Source organism: Wasmannia auropunctata, unplaced genomic scaffold (genome assembly GCF_000956235.1).
Source record: "Wasmannia auropunctata unplaced genomic scaffold, wasmannia.A_1.0 LD336076.1, whole genome shotgun sequence".
In the NCBI taxonomy this organism is placed as follows: domain Eukaryota; kingdom Metazoa; phylum Arthropoda; class Insecta; order Hymenoptera; family Formicidae; genus Wasmannia; species Wasmannia auropunctata.
The window spans coordinates 1,302,631-1,323,999 of record NW_012026814.1 but is presented as its reverse complement, the minus strand read 5'-3'; the positions used below and the strand labels follow the sequence as shown (position 1 = coordinate 1,323,999).

The following is a 21,369-nucleotide window of genomic DNA, read 5'->3' as shown; positions in this document are numbered from 1 at the left end:
AAAATATTATATATAATATATTACGTATAAAATATTATCGTCCATAAGCATAATTTGCCGTGACAAATTGCGAATTGTGCGAACTCCGAGAAAATATATTCTCTACTATTTTCTATAATTTAAAGTCTCGTTATAACTGTTCTATATTGAACATATGCGTTGATGTTCTGCATTACGGTATGAACCGTGTTCCAAAATTCAGCGCTGAAAATCTATGCTTTACGTTACGCGCATTACAGATTTTCAGCACTGGCAGTGAATTTTGGAGCACCGGCATAATAATGAACAAAAACCAGTCGATCCAGAATGGTCGATATCGAAATGAGCGTGCGACGTTCAAATTGATAAGTGGGATTGCACCGTCGATTTGCTCCTCTTTTATTGACGATATGATTCAGATATGAGTAATACAACTAACAGAGAAGCCTCGAGAAGTTCGGATACCCCGAAACAGCGAGGTTCCGCGGATCATACGTCCGTTAATCATTTCGATCGTAGAAATTCCGATAAGAAGTCTCTATTTTCCGCGATGAAGCAGAAGGTGAGAACGCAATATTTCGGATCTCAATAGAAGTTGAAAAATAGAGGAATCTAAATGCTGGTTTGAGAGGAATCCGGATATTTTAGTAGGCTAAATAACAGTTATATTTCGGAGCACTTATCGACAGTTTCGATCATCGTACTGTCATACGAAGCTATTGGAATATCAATTCAAGAATTAACTGTTACTTTTTTTATGCTCTCATATGCTATGAACATTTGACGTATAACACATGACTTGCACTGCCTAACGTAGCAACTTTAAAACGTGACGCAAAAGGTAGCTTGCTGAAAGTTTTATAGATAAAAGTCTTACGTTAGAAAAATTTGCGAGGGGAGAGAGACAGAGCGTGAAATATCTTATATATGTTGTCTACGTTGTAAACTTTTGTAGTATTTCCGTTATACATAATTAATACGAGTTTTCCGTATTTATGTCGCGTAATTTTTTCATGTACGACTTATTTTATGAAAAAGGAATGATATTGTCCATTTAACAGAAATTCTCATAAAGATGTACACATTTATTTCTACTGTTTATATCACAGCGCGTAATTATTGTTACTCTACAATTGCGTTAAATGTGAAAACTTTGACATTTATAAATGTCCAGTGACAAGATGAAAGTGTATCTCGAGTGTCCAGACAATTATATAAGCCGGCTAAAATATTAGTTAGGACAAAAATGTTAGGACGAAATATTCGACAAACAACTTAATCCGGTTTTGCGACATGAGGGAGGGAATGCGCGTTTTACATTCAGGAGGAAACATCGTCTAATGAACACAATGCACAGATTAGATCGAAGTTGCCCACCTTTCATAATCCTTTGAAGCGTTTTATGAAATCGAAGAGTGAGAGGGAAACCAATTCCGAAGTGGAGAACGTGAATCACTGCGAAATTCATCCGCGCGTTCTCGAGGAAATCGACGAGCTCGCGAATCTTAGCAGTGGTAAATACTGCATTCCGATATCAACAAAAAAAATATACATATATCTTTTTAGAATTTTTTTTCTAAAGAAATGCATATTTTAAAGTGTTTAAATATCTCCTTTTCACATTCTCTCTTTGTCAGCGTCCACGCTGAACGAGCAAGGTACAACAAAGAGCAATTCCTCGGATTATCGGTCCGAGCATCATCCTGTGGATGCTGCAAGGACGCGCGAATCTTACCAAGACCTCGCCAGTTATTTCTCCGAAGTCGACCCCGATGAACCCTCGACCTCCGCTACGAACACTATCGTCCTCTCCGCGAGTACCTTCGATCGCGATGTCGAGAGAACGGAGCCGAGTAAGACCTTACGGAATTCAGCGTCGAGCTGCCGGTTTTATTTATGAGATAGATATAGAACGTTGCACGTGAAATATTTGCGCTCGTGATATTTTCGAAAAAACGAAGATTCCGAGTTCGCTATAAATTTAACCCAATTTAAATTTGCCTGAATTATGTTTACGTTGACGGTGTTCCAATTTATTACGACAATGAGTCGAGAGTTATAAAAAAACGTATTTTTAGTTTTCTGTTTAAAATTTGATTTAAAAATTTTAAAAAATGCGCGGTATATTTAATAAATTATAATAAATCCTATTAATTGAAATTCAGAAATTATAAAATGCGGTAAATATTCTTTCTTCTTCAGATATACTTTATCGTAAAGAATTATTTTTATTTGCAATCTAAAAATAATACGTCTCGACTTCGTGTAGTTCGACAATTGCAATATTTTCAACATTTGAATATTGTTATTCTACTCGGCTACGCGCCAAATCGATAAAACTTAGAGTCAAGTTGCCTTTTAACTTAAAGATCAAGTAAGCCTTTAAACATGCGGTGAGAAATCCGTGTGCGTACGTCAGTTGTAATGTCTTACTTCCGTTCGTTTCCCCCGACGATGCGGCACGTTGCAGGTGAGAATCTGCAAAGCACGACAATGACATCGACAACTTCCACATCGTTCGGAAGCGAGATAACCGACATCGTCTCGAATTCCATGAACACCGAGGAAGTATCGGACGCGGATTTCACGGACACGCTGCAGCGTGGCACCATTGTCGCAATGGCTCCGATGGAACTGACATTTACCGCTCAATTAGGGTATTACTGATCCCCCCTTGACAGTTTTGTGGTTTGAAAGAAAATATTTTCTCAGTAGGAATTTTAGCTTCTAATTGACGCAAAGGAAAAACAAGAGATTAAAATAATTCTTTTTTTATTTTTGAAATTTCGAGTAAGAGCATTTGTTGACTCTACTCTCTAAATTTTTTGGAGTGAAATTTCACTCTAAGGAGTGAAAATACTGCCACTCAAGTGGCCGAGTGACAGTATTTTCGCTCTTTTGGAGTGAGATTTCACTCTTTTGGAGTGAGATTCACTCTAGAAAATTTAGAGAGTAAATTTTGCCGGTGAATTCTTTAAGATCTACGTTTTTCATCGCTTTATAGGCTTTCATTAACGTCTTAATTTCCATCGCTTGCTTATGTCTTTATGCAATTTTTTTTTGTTGATTGCCTAGACTTGAAGTCAAACTCAGTGTTTTGCCACAGAGGCATAAATATCGAATTCGCGAGAGCGAATAGACGCTGCGTGGCGGTTTGAATCCGCAAGCCCGCTCGCGTGTTAACCACGCTAAAAATCGGTAACGGTATCGCCATTGCGGTCGGTTTACATTCGACCAACGCGTCGGCGACATTCAGTACGAATACCCGCCGGAAACGGTCTCGACTGGTTGATCAGCTTGACCCTTATCGGCCCGTAAATGATACAGACGAATAAACTTTCGAACGAGGTGCCTCGTTGCTTAAGAATCGCACGCAATCATATTTAAGAAGAATATCATTTTCTAGAATCTACATACATCTAAAATCACAAATGCTTAGTACACACGTAGTAATATTTAGATTCTAATATTATTAAAAGTTGGTACAAGAGCGGACCTCAAGCCTTTAACTTATGAAATGCTGTAAGATTTGCCTTATATAAGAAATATCGTACAAAAAATAGGCTTATTAACATATACAAGCAATACATTTAGTTCACCTTTGATCTGAATTTTGCAATTTTATAATAAATAGACGTTGTAGAAGTCTACAAGATACATTAGATACATCATGTAACTTTTCCTGTAAATATGTTTCAAAACAACATTACGTGTCACGGGAATATTTTATTTTAATCTTGACAGACATACACACGCGTGCGCGCGCGCGCGCGCGCATTGAGCTAATTAGTTCAGATACGTTTACGTTAAAGTGATATTTTCAAGTACATACGTCGCATCCGCGGATTCGAATTGCAACGAGTTTCTACGAGTAACGCGGGGTGCAGGACTGCACTTTCACGGCTTTGCGTCCTGCTCACTGGATCGTACGGAGATCCTATTTGATTACAGGCTGTGCTATATGTGAGTGGCGGTTACGTCTCTCGGCGTGACTCATTCGCTTCGCGTACACACGCGTGTACACGAGAGCGTGCTTGTATCTATCGATCACCTCGTTTGAGAAAGTTGCGTGAGGTAACGCGCGTATTGAAACATTACTTTTGCAGTAAAATATGAAATCAACCGTCGCTGGCTTTTGATGTCGGTACTCTCTAAAAGTGAATTCGCTGGGGTCATCACTGATTTTCCGTGTAAATCATTTTCCAGTGGCATACCTAGAACTGTTATTAACCGTGAGTGTTTCAATATTGTTTCAGTGATAATATATATATTGATTCAAATAGTGCATATTACTGAAAGTGCATTAGTGAGTTTTGAAAACTGAAATTCGTTGTCTTTCAGTGATATTCATTGTTTGAATCAATCAGTATGTACATATGTATGTTATCATTGCTTTCTAAATCTAAATCAGTGGAAAAGTACTGAAAAATCACTGATTGAGTCAGTACTTATAATCTAACTATAATTTCACTTATGGTCTATAATTAAATTATTAATCATAACTATAATTTTACTGATTACCAGTGAAATACTTGGCACTGATGCATTCAATGAATAACCATTGATAATTAATCAGTGACTATGCATTCAGATTTAGAGAGTGATTCAACATTGAAATACTTACTGTTTATCACAGTTCTAAGTATGTCACTGGAAAATGATATATATATAGGGTACAGCAGAATAATTTGAATAGTGGGGTAATTTTGATAATAGTAAGTATTTGCAAGAATTTCAGAAATAAGTTGTTTTAAGATACATTTCATTATATCAATGTCCGATATAATGCAATGTATCTTAAAATTTCTTATTTTTCTGAAATTCTTGCAAATGCGTACTATTTTAATATACTATTACACCGAGTTTGACCCTACTGAAAATCAGCGATGATTCACTTTTAGACAATAACTGATTCACTTTTAGAGAATAAGCTCCTATTCCGCGCAGAGCCCTTTATCTTGCTCTTATCTCTTCGTTAACGTGTTTTCTATTCGTCATTGCTTACAATTAGCACGAAATCTAAGCGGCTCGCCTGTTTCATCACTTAAATAATTTTTATTCTTGAAAATATAAATTAAAAATACAACTTTCTTTATCGAATTCTTTATCGAAACTTGACAACTTTTCAGATAACTTTATGTTTAGTAGATCGATTTTCATTTAGCTTTATTTTGTAGTCCGAATAGTCTACTATTAACTTACTTCATTTTATAGTCTATAATGTGTTTCTCTTATTTCGAACGTGAAAATGTATCACAAGGTAATTACTTTCGATCTACTGCCTTCTGTTCAATATCTTCTCAGCTACTGACTTCGAGAAACACAATCTGATATCTGATGAAGATTAATAACGTCGCGATGACAATGTCAGACAAAGCAATCCAGCTGTATGAAAGCGGGAAGAGACGTGCACTTTCTCTATGTGCGATATAGATAGGAATTCGAGCAAATTTCTCTTTCCGAGCTTTACTGTGGTTACTTCTTCATAGTCTCGCCTTCTGTCCACCGCAGGGTTCTCTAATGAAAGCTTAAATTGCACTTTGCCGCGGAATAACTTCGGCGATTTGTCGGGCAGGCAGGTGCATCCTGGCACGGAATATGGATTCGGGACATCGTACCAAGCGGTCGATCGGCTTATGTTAATATACAGGGTGTTTCTGAACTCTCCATTGTGCAAGAAAATTGTTATTCGCCAATTTCTCTGTTAATTTAAAAATTGATATTTTTTTTGTAAAAGCATGACTAAACGTTGCTTATCGCATTTTATACTTTTTACATTTATTTTTCAACGTTAATGAACAATTTGACGAAAATTTAAATAAGAATTCTGTTAAAAAAGCAATTAGCTAAAAAACATTTTATGATCTATTTTCGAAAATTAATTTGCGAAACATTCTTTGATTTGTGGTCGCGTATAATTTGCGTATTGAAATTTTTGTTAAGAAAGAATTCGTGAAAAGAATTTGCTTATAGATATGTTATCTGTATAATCTATACAGATATGTTAAGCTGCGAAATCTGTATAGATATGATAATCAGTGAAATATGGCGCGATAAACACGAGCCACTCTGTATACTGGTACAAACGACTGTGGCGTGCCGACAAACTTCGAAAATTTTCGATCGCGAGTAAGCGAGAAATTAGTCGTCGTTTCGCGGTTGCTCCTCCCGATACCGTCGATTGACTCCAGCCCAACGATTCCACGAGCCGTGACGTGCCGATAATTTTGGTCGAACGAGTCGCCGATGTCACGCGCGGTTCCATTTCAGAGTAGATTGAAATTGCGTCCGTTTGTACAGGCAGACGTTCGTATTTGTGAACATTTATTCAAAGTAAAACCGCGGTAGATCACGTGAAATCACCGAGCAAGAATTCTGACGTTAATCCCCGTTAAAGCAATAGCCTAATTCCCGTTTAAGCATTAGCTAATTTCTATATACTGATCGCCCGACCTTGTACAAAATTCCTTGTTTCCCGCGAAATGGGTGTGAGTCACGAGGCAAGAATCATTTTATATATCAGAGGGGATAATAAAATTAGCAAAGGCGCGCGCGTGCGGCGATATCAAGGCGTGGATACGACTTCGCGATTATTAATCGATGGAAAATACGAACGTACGGGTTGGGCTCGCACACACGTGCACACGTTAAATATACATACATACATACATCGTCGGGTTCGGTCACCCGTGCGTTTCGTGGGCGTCTCCTAATGCGGCTTTTACCCCGGCATATGCAGATACACGTGCGTGTATGCGCGAGTAAGTTCGCGCGATAGCGTCTTACTTATTGCTTTAGAAAGTAAAAGTCGTCGCCCTATGCGATGCGCCACGCGCACGCAACGCGACGTATGCGACACGAGGTTCACGCGAAACCACGCTTCTGCACGCGAATATTCATCGCCCCTCTGTCGATCTTTCTTCAGCCATATGCACATTTCGAGCTAATGTATTATACCTATACATTACAGATAAGATTACAAGTAAATTAAAGATACATAATTATTTTCAAAGTCGTAGACTTGCCAGATATAAGAGAGGGATAGATAAGGCGTCAATTATAAGCTAATTTTTACTGTTTTTTAATTTCCTGTTTTTTTTTGTTTGTGACTAATATATTGTGTATTTAAGAACCGAAAATTTACATAATTTATATTTTATATTTTCGAGGAACGTTTTACGTTTCCTGGTAAAAATGTCGTATCTCTCTGATTAAGAAATTTCACTTATATATAAAGCCTATAATTATTAGGCTAATATTTAAGCTACTATTTTCAAGAATACGAAGCATCCCTATAACTTAACAATAATCGAATCTCAGGAACGAGATTATCAGCGTGTCCGAGACTACGGAGTCAAGAACGCGGGATCAGAGAATAGGTCGGGACGATCCACGGGAATTTTACAACAGTACTTTACGCATGGTGATTCGCAAGCCGATATGTCCGCAGAACGACGAGCCCAGTATATACTGAAGTTACATCGCATGCAGTAATTATCGCGACCTGCAGCACGCAAGGAATCTGTTTTTTCGCGAGTACTCAGAGCTTAATGAACTCTGTCGATAAGAATTTGGCAAATAAAGCTTTCGCATAAACGCACAAGTCGTTCATTTTTTTGGAGGGGGGAGGCACCGTAACGGAATCATTCGATTATGCAAGAGACAACGGAGAGTAACTTGTCGGAACGTTTTACCTTGCAAACTCGCGAATCCCTTCAAGTCCTAATTCGCACGTTTTGCACGTTACAGCCGTCGCACGAGCTGTCTCTTCTGCTTACACAGAAGAGCTCAAGCGGCATTTCTCGCGCGAGACACGTGCGCGCGCGAAATATCCGCGAGCGTGTCCAAGCCGACAGCGCAGGCGGCGCGAGCCACCGCCGCCGCCGCGCGATCGATAAGAAAAGTGTTTTCTCGCAAATGTTTAAGATTACGTACGCCGCTGTCGGAGCGCATCTCTCCACGCGATGCTGCATAACTAATAATTTACGTCAGCCTTCCTTTCGTTATCCTATAAGGAGCGTGAAAGTCTTCTCATTACGGTGATTTGATGCCTGAAAATTATGCTTGTTATGAAAACAGTTATCCATCACGAATCGTCTCAGCTTTTGGGATAAATAGGCTTCTAATTATAGACACTTACGCCGGTAGAGTTCGATATCGAGGATTTCTATACTGTCTGAAAGATTTTTCAAGGCGAATTCATAATTTATAGATTAATAACGGCACGGTCTATTTCGAACAATTGATCTCGATGGTGTATATCGAACGTCGATTTCTCTTAAAAGCGTGCAGCGTAGAAGTATATCCAGAACAATAGTGCGCACACTGGCGTCGGTGTTATTAGGCACAATTATGTGTGGTTAGCGCAATCAGCGTATGCAGTGAGGTATAACATTTATAATTAACCTGCAACTAACTGCGCACGCGTGCATACTGTGAATATAATCAAGAATCGCAACCGGAAGTAATCTCTCGGCGGAAAAACAAGAGCAAAAACGCATTTAATTGGCATTCGATGTGTTTGCCGCTGCAGTTATACTTTTGCGAAATCGAAATACTTCAATCGTTATTCTTTGTTACTGTCCATTATATAAAAGAATCAAAATTTTCCGCATGAATGTTAAAATTGTATACATATGTAATCACGTTTCAAACAACTGACTGTTTGAAATTTCTTATTGTATCAAGAATTTTATTTATCCACTGCACAAGAACATTTTGAAGGTAACGTAAAGCGGGATAATTTGAATAGTGGGGTAATTTGGATAACAGTAAGCATTTGCAAGAGTTTCAGGAAAATAAGAGATTTTAAGATACATTTCATTAGATCAATATCTGACATTGATCTGACATTGACTATTCAAATTACCCCGTTGTATCCTATTTGGATCTTATTCATTCATTTAGGACTATTCATGTTTTACGTAAGAATTTTTCATTACACACGTGCGCGACAAGGGAAAGGTAGTTCAGAACTAGAGCAAGCACAATTGAGTTAATGATTTAATGGCGCTGTACAAACAATCCGTCCCAAAGAGGGAGAAAAAGAAAGAGAGAGTTCGTGAATACACGCGCGAAACATTAGGTGCTCGCGTATGTCCATGCAGGTGCCGATGTAGAAAGCGAGTTACGCGAGCGCGCACCTTTGTTCGCGTTCATTATCCATGTGGTGACGGTGATTCGCCGGTAATTTCAGCTTTTTTTTTTTTACCTACCTATCCGTTTACATAAACGCGCACGACGACGAGAGAGGCACTGAGACAATGACTGAGATGCTTCAGCGTTTTGACGACGACGCGTAGACTCACGTAGAACGCTCGTATATAGGCGCTGCAACGACTTACGATGTAACTCTGTTATTGCGAGATGCGGATTATGCAATCCGCAGTTTAGTTGACTCTTGCAAGGGGAGTATATTGAAAAATTCTTCAATTTTCGCCGTGACAAAAAATCGAACGCCGTAAATAATCTCGTCGATCTCCGACTCTGCACTTGACGAGATTAATGAGATTGATTGGATATTCATTCAGAGAATCGTATTGTTAGGATAAATTTTCAATTCTGTTTGGATCTTTTTTTTTTGTGTATTCGAAGGATTCGAGATTGCCTTGAAATTGGCTCTTTGCCGCCCCGTTAGACCAGCCAATTATCCAATTTGCAATTGGCGAATTCACTTCGCGATGAATGATCGAAATTATTCCAGTTACGTCACTAATCGTGCCGATCAATTGGAGGATTGGCGAATAACGAGTGTTTCAGTGTTTCATACGATCAAATGATACCTGATTCGTAACCAAATGATTCGACATAATTACGCGTTTGTTGTACATTCTTCGTCCATACTGCTTGCAATGAAACGGCGTTAAATGATAATACGGCGGTTGTTACGTAGCAGTGTCCATTGTTCTCACAGAAAACGGGTTCCTGACATTGAAAACGATTCACGTGTCGACGGCGTGTGGCTTGAGGCCCATTTTTCGCGTGACGCTAAACACGATCATCGCGTGATAGTGTCGCGATTTTAATTTCGATGATGCGACATTTCGGCATTAAATTTCGTACGATACAGTGACTATTATTTGCGACAGCGCGACGAAATTATATACGCGAAGGTGCAGCAACTTGTACAATATATGTTAATTATATATTTGTATAATGTATGTTAATTATATATTATATTTCTATAAATATATAATTAATCGTAAAATTACAGAAATTTAACGTAAGATATTTAATTTGATTGTCTGTTAAACGTCACAGCTTTCTTCGTGCTGCATAATTCATACGTTAAAATATTCGACACCGCTGTTATATCCCCGTCAGAGTCAAACACCTCACGGTGTTGCTGGCGACGACCACAGGATGTACGCGCAGTAATGTTTATTGGTAGAAGCCCATAGAGGTTTCACCGCCGTGCTTTCAACGGTGTGTCTGCTGAATGTAAGAATGGTTTGCATTTCACCAGAGAAACTTCTTGCGGGGAACGAGTCGACGAAATCGTCTTAACGTTCGCTTTCCAACCATCTCGATGGGCTTTGTGCTTTCTCGTGGTGCCCTTCGCTCACGCGGATGCCCCTTTTTACGGATGTCGCGCCGTCTCGGAACAACATGATCCCGCGACGCGACGCGCCATGTGGTCTACAGACAGTAAAAGAACAAGTACAGACGAAAGTACCTCGCCTCATATGTAGAGATGTAAATAGAAAAAAAAACTAAATTGTTTTTGTTTATAAAATACGTTTTTTTTTTAGAAAAAAAAAACATAAACCTTGTTTTTTTCTTTAAAAAAATTTTTTTTTTTCAGCTATCTATTTAATATCTATATTTTGCTTAATATAAGTCAATTTTTTATGATTTTTTTATTTTATAGTATATTTAAATTATCATTATTTTAACTTTTACGCAGACCGAGAAAGCCAATATATTGATTCTGAAACATATTTTGAAGTAAAGACTTCAATGAATAATTATAATAAATTCAACTTAAGGAAAAGCTGTTTAGAAAAAGAATTAAAAAGATTCTTTTTTTGTAAAAGTTAAATGTAGATCACATTAAAATTAATTATATAATTATATAATTACTATTTACAATTAATTAGTCGTGCTATCGAAATTAGAAAAAAAAACAAATTTATATATTTTTTAATGAAATAAAACACGTTTTTTTTCTAATGTTTTTCTATATTAGAAAAAACGTTTTTTTTTACATCTCTACTCATATGCGATACCGGCCCTTTCTTTTCTAATGTCATTTTCCTCTAGTAGTTATTATTTAATACGTTAACCTTTTTACCCTCACATCTCAGGAGGTATAATATTTATAGAAAAATATTTTACAATCTTGAACAAAGTATGTTGCTTCTTTGTCAATATCGATAAATTGCGAGAATATATTAATAAATATAATTAATATATTAACAGTGATGGAGGAAGGAGAAAAAGAAAGGGAGCTCTAGTTTTGTTGATAAAGATTCCTCGCATTCATTAAGAAGAGAGCGCACATTGCGATAAGTTCTTTTATTACCTTGTTCGTCTCGCTCGATAGAATCACGGTTGGAAAATTCATCATCAGAAAGTATGTCAATAACGATTCTTTTCACTCCTCCTTCAGAAATGGAAACGAGAGTGTTTCGGAATCCGCGCGCGAACGTGAGGTGATCAAGACGGTCGTAAAAGAGCAATCTGATCAAGATGATCCCGGATCGTAGATCGGATAAATGCTCTATAAAGAATTCGCCCGTTTGCGGCTTGAAGCGTGTTTGATTCCCTTCGAAAGAAAGTTCGTTATCGATGACCTCTCGTGTGAGCGATACGTTAAGAGCCAAACGCGTTATATCTACATCTATTAACAGCGAATTTACGGTATGTATACTTGTTGTACAAATATGGGAGCACAACAGGTATAATTTGCCGTGTTAATTCATGCCAATCTGGGTAGAAAATTTTTATAGACTGCAGATTATACGTTATGGGCGGATGATTTTCTAAGATGCCTTTATTTCTTTTGTCTTATTATTTATTGAGCTATAATGAAACCATTGAATATCTGATAAAATGTACCTAAAATTTATATGTTTGCGTTTTGAAAGAAACACTCCTTATTTGCTTACCACAAAAAGAATTGCGTGTACTATTTTTGTGCCTACGGACGTGTGTTTTTTTTTGCCTACGGACTAAAGACATTTATAAAGGGACTTTTATGGCAATTAATTCGAAAGTTGCGTACACTTCGAGCACGCGCAATTTTAATTTCATTAAAGCAAACTCATCGAGCGCGTGTCCGACGTGGAATCGCGTTCTTTTTTTTTTTTTTCGCTGCGATGAAGAAATTTCCGCTTGCGAAATTGAGACTCGAGATCGCTATAATTAAGCCTCTTTTCGTCGAGTGTCGTCGCGCGGCGAGAAGAAAGTGGAAGTAGGTCTTTCAAGCGCCTCGAATAAAATTACGCCACTTTTATGGGGCACTCCTAGTTACATACATACCGATCGTCCGTTAAATTTAATTTAATTTCTTTTTACACGCGTGCGGGTCGCTACAACCACGACGGTTTAAGTATACTTTCTCATGTAATGGATGACCATTTACTTTAATGGAAATTATTTGCTACATCATATATATGCAATTGATCTCGGTGATTCTCGATTACAGTGTGTTCTAAAAATGCAATTGCTAACCACAGACATCTTCTCTAATTGATGTTTAGGTATCACAAGGCAGAACTCTGTTACATATTCTTATTTCTTAATATATATTTTGTGTCGATTTCTCCGTAAATATTTCATTATTTATTATTCAATTTTTAATATTAAATATATTTTAGAGAGAGAAAGAGAAATATACGTAATTCGAAATTATATCTAAAATTGATGTTATAATATAAAATGAATCTAAAATTGAGTAAAAATACATTTTTATTGTTTATTGTGTCTTTTGAAATTTTTTGTCAAAATATAATTTTTTATATTTAATACAATAAATAATCTTTTAAAACATTATCCTTTCAAAAACTTTATCGAACAACGAATTCATGCAGGGTGAAGCAATTTTTGAGAGGCAAATTTTTAACATGCTAATTTCTCTACTAAACGTCTCTATTAACGTTTTCACATTTAGGAACGTAGCTCTCTCTTTCTCCGATCTTTTGCTCGTAAAAATTCGCGCTTGATCGCGAGCTTGGTTTTATTATCTTTCTCTACTGCAGATCGACTTTATATGTACTCGCGGATGTGCCATCAACACGGAGAGCAAGATTCTACCGGTCGTAGATACGCGTACTAAAATAATCTGCAGGCATTATCGAGGAATTTTCCGATCTCACATGCAGTACATCGCTCGCGAAGCATTTCGATCATAAAATGTCTCACAACTCGCCCGTCGAACCCGATGTGGCGCGACGGCCGGCCCCCCCGTGACAAGTTCCTCCTCGCGACACGAAGCTTCAGCCGGTGATATGTGTGTCAGCGTGTTAACTATACGTTCGTCCAGCGTGTGTCGTGCGACCTGTTTTCTTGTTTTTCAGGAACTACTTTTTTAGCAAATCATTCTCCTGCGAGTGTATTCCGCGCTCTGGAATTATACGGAAGTCATACGGGCGTTCAAGGTTGCCCGCGATTTTAATTTATGGATATTAAATGAAATTCTTGATCCGCATCCTTGCGGCCATGCAATGCCACAAAAAAAGCGCGTATTATATACTTCTCGAAAAATCGCTGCAGAATTGTCTGAGAACAAAAGGCACGCGAGTCCTTTCGAAAGAACCCGCTCCTTCACGCTCTATCGCCCGTCCTTGATTTCGTTCAGCGGTAGTAAAATCGCGGGAGGAAAAATATCCCCTTTTTTTTTCTTCCACCGAGTAGATCCGTGAATCAGAGTGCTTTTATTCGCCGCGTCGTTTCTCGGAGCTGAAAGAACGCAGGTGAATGTCGAGCGATCTCCGCGCGAGCGGAGCGGCGCGAACCAGCCGGGCGCTCTCGCATTTAACGAGAGAGCCCTCGGAGATTTTCTCTGCATGTGCGCACAAGCGGCGCGGCGGCGCGCGGACTATACCACTAATTCACTCCGCATTGCCATGACGCGCCGTGTTGCGATACGAGCGGATTTATCGTTCGACGATAACCGGCAGCAAATGCGGAATGCGCGTTCACGAGCGCGGCGAGTCGAAAAGCCGGCAAGCCGATAAATCGCGGTTAATAACGGTGAACAGACGCGCGCGCGCGTGTAAGGTCGGCGGTGTCTCGAAACGCTTTCGATCTTACGATTAGTAGCGCCGACCCTATATATAGCGATAGCAAAACGTATACTCGTGAATTGGTGACCAAATTGAATAATATCGCGCGGCGACTCAATGCGCTACAGCTATACGCTAAGGTGGAACGTCACGCGGATTATTAATCGCGCGTATACTGCACACGCGAGCCGCGTGCAATAATTTCCAATTAAACCGTGGAGGTCAAGATACACTGTTGATCCGCGAACGTAAAATCCGGATCGGGAAAAAGTTGCTTTTTAAATCGCTTCTCTATCTCACGTGAGATTCGTATATAGTTTGCCACGTTTACGAAATTAGTCGTAACTTTTTAATCTCATAGCAAATAGTTGATCTTTCTCTCGTTGCGCCTTTTTTCTTTCTTTTAGATTCAACGGTTGCGCCATTCACTGTTGCATCCTATATACCTTTTCTCTTTTTCTCTGGCGCGTTGTTCGCACCTCGCTGTCTTTTGAGTGTCCATTTCGAGGTGATTGAACGAGAGAATTGCCCGTTCTTACAGCATCTAATCTGCATTGAACGCGGAAGCTGGCGTTTAAGCACCGCCAGACGTCGGTCTCTGCCATTCAGCGGAACTGGTTCTGTCGTCGGACAAGATCAAGGCTCGCGAGATCGCTGGCGAGATCTATTGACGATCTATCTCGAATGCGTGTCAACGCGCGATCGCAGCGATTGGCCGATCTTGGCTCGGATGAATTTTTCCGCTCTCGCGTGGAATAGCGGTTAACGCTGGATCCGCACGCGATTCACGCATTCCTGAAGCCTAACGTATCGATACCTTACCGTGCCTCCTAACCAGCGTGATGGGAATATATATTTCATAGATAACTCGTGATCATTCTATGTTGCGAATATTCCGCTACTTCCTCCATTTTTATTTTCCCTGCCATAAGTTTATTTCTTCTGAATGTATATATGCAATATATTTGAGACTTTGCTCTGCGGGAATCTGATTTTAATAAAGTAAATACTTTTAAATATGCGTTTGATAATAAGATAATTTATATAAATTATCAAGATAAAATCGAAATTAGAAAAGTCAAAGTATTTAGTTGATTTTAATATAATGATATATATTATCCGAAACTTTATGTGTTTAATATTAGAATCGTGTTCAGAATCGCCGGACCGGAAAGGTGAGTCAGACACGTTTCTTACATTAGACCTAAATTCCTGCTATAAAGAACACGGATCCACTATCTCAAAATTTGCTACGAACCATTCAGAATAAATTGCTCGAATCAAATACGGGTCTTAACTTCGTACATTTTTTTTATTTATGTATTTATTTACGTGGTAGCCTTCCGAGAATCATAAAAATGTTTATGACAACGGACATAATTCCCCACGTGATCGTAAAGTGACGACGATGATTGTGACTTTCCTTTCGCCAAATGAAGCTTGTAATGGACGTCTGTGATGAATATAAAAAGCGTTGGATATCTAGTTTTACCAGATGCTAGATGCGTTCCTGTGATCTCGCGCGCGCTCGGCGATCGTCGATCGGAATTCGATTTACACGGAGCCCCAGAGGCGACGTGTATGCGATACAAGGTCGAGAATCGTTTTCGCCTCACGTGTTCAGAAATAAATCGCCGGTCTAGGTCTTCCTGACACAAGGCGCAAGGTTGCGCGCGAGCAACAAACCAAAGGAGATCGCGTATTGGCGACGTGTCTTCCGACATTCTCTCACTTTTTTTTTCCACTCACCTTTCCGTGGCGTTCGATTTCATGCGATAAATCGATCGACCAACAAACGACTCGTTCACTCGTGTTTCCATCGTTCGTTATAAATGTGCGCGGCGTTATAATTGTGCGAGAAAACTTCGTTGAAAGCTAAATTTATCTGTAACGCGTTATTAATAACTTTCACTCGTTTGCAACAGTCTGTATAAAGCCATGTAAGCGTTAATCTCTCGTACAATTGTCTCTAGCTTACCGCGTATAACCTCGATATTACGTATAACACTTTACAAGTAGAATTCCAAGATGTGGAATTATAAAGGTCTGCAGGTCGCTAGTGCGAATATTGTTACGTTAATTTAATTTATGTCGGCTACGCGGATATTAATTAATAAGTCTCTCATGCAATTAAATTGAATATATTTTATATTAAATTATAAGAAGAACCTACTTTACATCGCGTCGTATTAAGAACTTCGTAGGCATAATTTACGGCTTATTGCTTTTTAATCGCGAGTTGCAAAATTATTATTAGCAGCGTGATATGTCACGCGTTAAAACCATCAGCAACCCACATCCATCATTAACAACTGTGAACTCGCTCTCACGGCATTTCTGACTTACTCGGCCTTTTAATGATAAAATTCTGATTAATCTAATTAGAGAACTCGTGCACCGTTACGTACCCCGTTGTATGCGTTTCCAATTAAATCCGCAGCGGCGGGCTTAGGGACGCCTTTCGCGCGCCTTTATGCCCATAGTTGTCGTGCACACCGTGCGCGCGATCCGCGCCGAGAGTATTGGAGTGTGATTGATACCGATCGGTGATTTTGCGATACTGTTAGGACGCAGTTAACGGCGGATCTCGTGCGACACGGCTCGTTAATCGGCCAACCGCGATATTACCGCGGTGGGGAACGTGCGGGTGGCCGATTGTGTGGCGACCGTTACGCATACCCGTGCGATCCTGCGTAATTAGCCGGTTTATGTGCGTGTTAATCACCAGAAGACTAAATTTTGGTACAAATCGGTTCAATTTGCTCGTTTTTAACGTCAATCAATAATAATTTTTCAAGACTTTTACTACTCCCTTAGTATATCTTGAGATATTTAGAAAATTTTAGATTTCTCGTCGATATCGACTGGGCGTTATTCTATTGTGCAGAGGTGAAAAACCATATTTCCTTTCAATGGATTTCCGGTTTACCTTGTCGTTATTCGTGAGCATGAGAAGAATACAAATGCCGTCGTACAGTAACGTATAATATCACACCTGCATAAATCGTGTTAACATATTTCTTTCACAAGGAAACTCGAAATTATTTTTTTTTTTTTACATGTACACTTTGAACTGAGATTAGCATAAAAATACAGGGAAATTTAAATATTGTAATGCAGAAAGATTGTTGCAATTATTTCATTATTTTTTGACAAACATATAAGATATTACGAGAGAAATTATCGTTTATCTCATGAAACTGAAGAATTTGACTTGTAGCCTCTACAAATCTGCAAATACAGTTGCGATGTGATGCGAAGGCATCTTAAATTTCGCACCGTTCACTTAGCTTTACTGTCTGCCTCGTCATTTTTCAGAAATGTAAGAATCTTCGGTGCTGCATTTCGCGGCGTAAAGCATTCCTCGAGGTACGCCAGGCGCGGAATGGTGAATTTGCATAATGCGGATAATTTATTAACGTTCTACGCACTCGCCGGTGAAATTGCGACGTGCACGCTTTTCCTTTTGGACGTGTCGATAGTTTTATCGATTTGCATATTTCTGCCATATGTTGGTGGCCAGGACTGCGCGCAGAGAAAAGCGTGATGGTACATCAAGCTAGGAGCATTTCTTTTAAATACACGATATGTCAAACTTTTCAACACGATAAGTTTTAATGATAATATATTTTTTTATAACTTTTTAATGTGCTAATAAAGCTAACATAACTTCGATTTATCGCTCAAAAAGTTTTGAAGTCTCGAAAAAATCGAAATTAGTCATTTTTGTAGCAAATACATATTTTTTTCTTACTGTGACTTTTTCCGTATTTTATACAGCAAGATTCTCATTAAAATTCTTATTAAGGTCCAAGTCGCGAAGCTGCTCTGGCTCATATTTTCCCGTGGTCTTTTTATCCTTTTGAAGCTTTTGGACGAAGCGGCAATGTTTCTCGAGCCGGACATCGCCTCTTGGACGCCGCGCTATGCGCGGCGTCCAGTGTCAGCATATGCATATGTATTATGCAAACGACGAAATGAGAGGTCGGAGGTCGCGGTCGCGCGATCCGGAATGGGGAAAACGCAGGTCATCGTTTCTCGCGCGCTTAACGCTTAGCGAGCTTGGCCGGTCGATTAAACGATGCGCGCTGGAGATTACGCGCTACGATAAGGACGGACGTATAAAAGGGGATAATGGCATGCGACTCGGGTACTTACGAGTTTCCTGCCGACACCCGTCCGTGCGTCCAGTCTTGCACGTGGAGCGTTAAAAGCACGCTCAGCAAGCGAATTTCTCCGTTTTGCGGAGAAGAAAAAAAATAAAACAACTTCCGCGTTTAATTCGGAGTAATTTCAGAAAAACGAAGTTATCTAACCGAGTCGAAATAATGTATATTCATCCGAGACCGCTTTCTCCGCGGAGAGGCGGATATCCTTAACAAAGTTAAAGCCTTTAGATTTGTATTTGGAAATGAGATGCGTGCGATTTGGATTGAGATTGCCATTTGTTTTCGCGTATACAAAGTACGAGGCCGGTTATCAGGCTATATCTTGCGAGATGCACGAGAAGATAAATGGAAACACGGAAAGACGTATGCGGAAGTTGTACGTTATTGAAATATTAAGTTAGATATAAAAGATTCGTCTTAGATTTTTATCGAAAAATTAAGGGTATCATTTGTTCAAAATTAAGATTGATTTTTTCAAGTAAAAATTTTTACGAAGAAAATCTAGTTACGGAGGGGTGTTATACCCTACACCGCGGATACGGCAATTATTTCGAGAAAAAAATATTTGTGTTATGACTGCGTGCGATGTTTGCTCTTGATAGCTCCGACAGTTAACGATAATAGGTATACATCTGAGAAATTTCCGAGGACTCCGTTGCCGCGCTGCAGCGGTGAAATCGTTTGTGTGCCGGTTTCGCAACGGTCGCCGCGCGCGCGATTGAGTCAGGCGTGTATAGCTTTTCAAGTTTCTATCGCGCGCGCTCGCGGAGAAGCACCACGGGCGCCGATGAACTCTCGGCGCGAGGATGTTGTTGAATTGTCGGGGGCAATATAAGATACTAATTCTTCACTCGAATATGATAACAGTACGATACCGTACCTCCGCCTTCATGTAATCGCCGAGTTCCGCGTCGGGGGCACAATAAGCGCTACCCCGAGTGAACGAGTACACGGCTTTCAACGGTACTCACAGTAGCGATCTATAAATTGGGACTGTCCTCTCCAACTACACACTTTCTTGTTGTCTATTTTCTTTGGAGAGCGAGCAGCGTACGTTAATCGCTCACTTTAAATATATAGAAAGCGTTAGGGGGGAGGGGGGGGGATCGCTGGACAAAGCGCAGTTGATATGCTAACGAGATGCCGGGAAAAGAATTTACATTAGCGAGTTTTTGTGACATGATTAAAACTCTTCGGTGTATAAGTAATGAGAGCTTCTAGAGTATAATTGAAAGACATCAGTAACGAGAACGCGCGGCCATTAGTATAAGTCAAACATATGGAGCCAGTTATTCTTTTTCCTCATCTTTTTGTTCTTACCGATATGTAATGTTGAGGAATTATTAGCCGGGGTCGGTCCGCGACACACTGGCTTACATAAGGTTTCGCGTATATATACCTCCGTAGGACGAAGGATAACACGAATGCACGGCGTGAGTGCGTGTGCGAGGACCGGTCCGTAAAGGAGGGCAATGCGGCGGGTTTTGGGGGTCGAATTTTGAGTCGCCAATTCCCATTTGTCCCTGGGCAATGAATGCTTCTGCTCCTTATAATTGAATCGACTGTTTGATTGCTTCGTGAAACGAACGGTTCATGAATAACATTGTTGATCGACATTTCCATGAACGTAATTAAGCGTATATTAAAAGTGTAACAAGTTTACGTTCGTTGTGTAATATTAATTTTAGTGTATCGTAACTTTTTTGCTGAAAGTTTGATAATGGAGCTAACAGACGAACATGAGAGCAGATTTTTAAAGCGACGATTAAATAAGTAAAAAGCATACGTTTTCATCTTTTAAAGTTTTATTTCTGAGAAACGTTGATTAACTCATTCAGAATACCGGAAGAATATATTCTGTTAAACTTATACAATATGTATTGTATAAATTTAACAAAATATATTCTTCCGGTATCTTGAAAGAGTAAAGAACCGCAATTGGTTTCACATGTCAATGCTGGCGTCCAAGTATATGTATACGCGATTATCGACGGAAGAAACGATAAATCATAAAATCAAGAAAGCAAAATCCAGCTGCATCATCGAGCGAGCGTTGTCGTACGCTGCAGGTCAATCATTAGATGACTTAAGAACGTGGTTTTGACAAGTCTATCGTTGAATGCGAATAATAAAGACATGCGCCGTTTGTTTTTCTGAAAAGAAATACCCATAAAGCAAGATTTGTCATCTTCAATCACGTGGAAACGATATACAAAACAGCTGTCGCTCAACAAAGGAGTTAAACAGCGTATGTTTCCGTTCCAACGATTGCGTCAGCTTCTCTCTCGCTCCGTACGTGGGACATAAATAAAAACGCGTGAGTCATAAATAATGACACTAATTTTCTACCGCGAATGGTTTTTCGCGAAACTACGGACGAGTCGCATCAGCTGATCTAAGATTACCGAGATTAGTTTCTCGAGGAGCTCAAGAAGTTCCACGGAGATAACGATCTTCCATTTGAACTTCCACCATAGGATAAAGTCGTTTTCATGCTCATTAGGGAACACGCGGACCGCTGCGCCGTGCTACCGATTTCTACTTTTTATCGTACGACACCCAGCGTAATTTTGCAATGTTATGACTCTGGACACGCATACGGGCATGCCCGATGGTGACGGCCCGAGGAAGTCGATGTCTGACAGGCGAAACGAATGTAGCATAACGAATTACGCAAGTAAATCTCTCTCTCTCTCTCTCTCTCTCTCTGTCTGTCTCTCCTCTCCTCTCTTGCAACAACGCGATGCGCGCGGATGCGAAAAAACGTTCTTCGTGCCTCCGGTCGCTCTTACTTTTTGCCGGGAGGATCGCGGCTGCTTTCTTTTCCGCGTTAAAAGGGATTTGCTTACTCGGAAACGTGCAGGCTCAATAATTATTGCCGCTCGTGCGATTCGCGGTACGTTCGCAGCATTTCGACGTTATCTCTCGCGAAAAATGGGCTTTCTCCGGATATATATATTTTTTTCTTCTCTCTTTAACCGGATTCGCCGGAT

The 21,369-nt window shown here is 39.6% G+C and overlaps 1 protein-coding gene across 1 annotated transcript; it reads left to right on the top strand.

Annotated features, from left to right (window-relative positions):
• The first annotated feature begins 289 nt into the window (after nucleotides 1–289).
• On the top strand, nucleotides 290–7,579 carry LOC105449194. The gene is made up of 5 exons (XM_011688200.1): nucleotides 290–541; nucleotides 1,337–1,493; nucleotides 1,617–1,832; nucleotides 2,450–2,636; nucleotides 7,300–7,579. The coding sequence occupies exons 1-5, from the start codon at nucleotides 401–403 to the stop codon at nucleotides 7,451–7,453; spliced, it is 855 nt and encodes a 284-aa protein (XP_011686502.1). The 5' UTR covers nucleotides 290–400; the 3' UTR covers nucleotides 7,454–7,579.
• The last annotated feature ends 13,790 nt before the right edge of the window (nucleotides 7,580–21,369 follow it).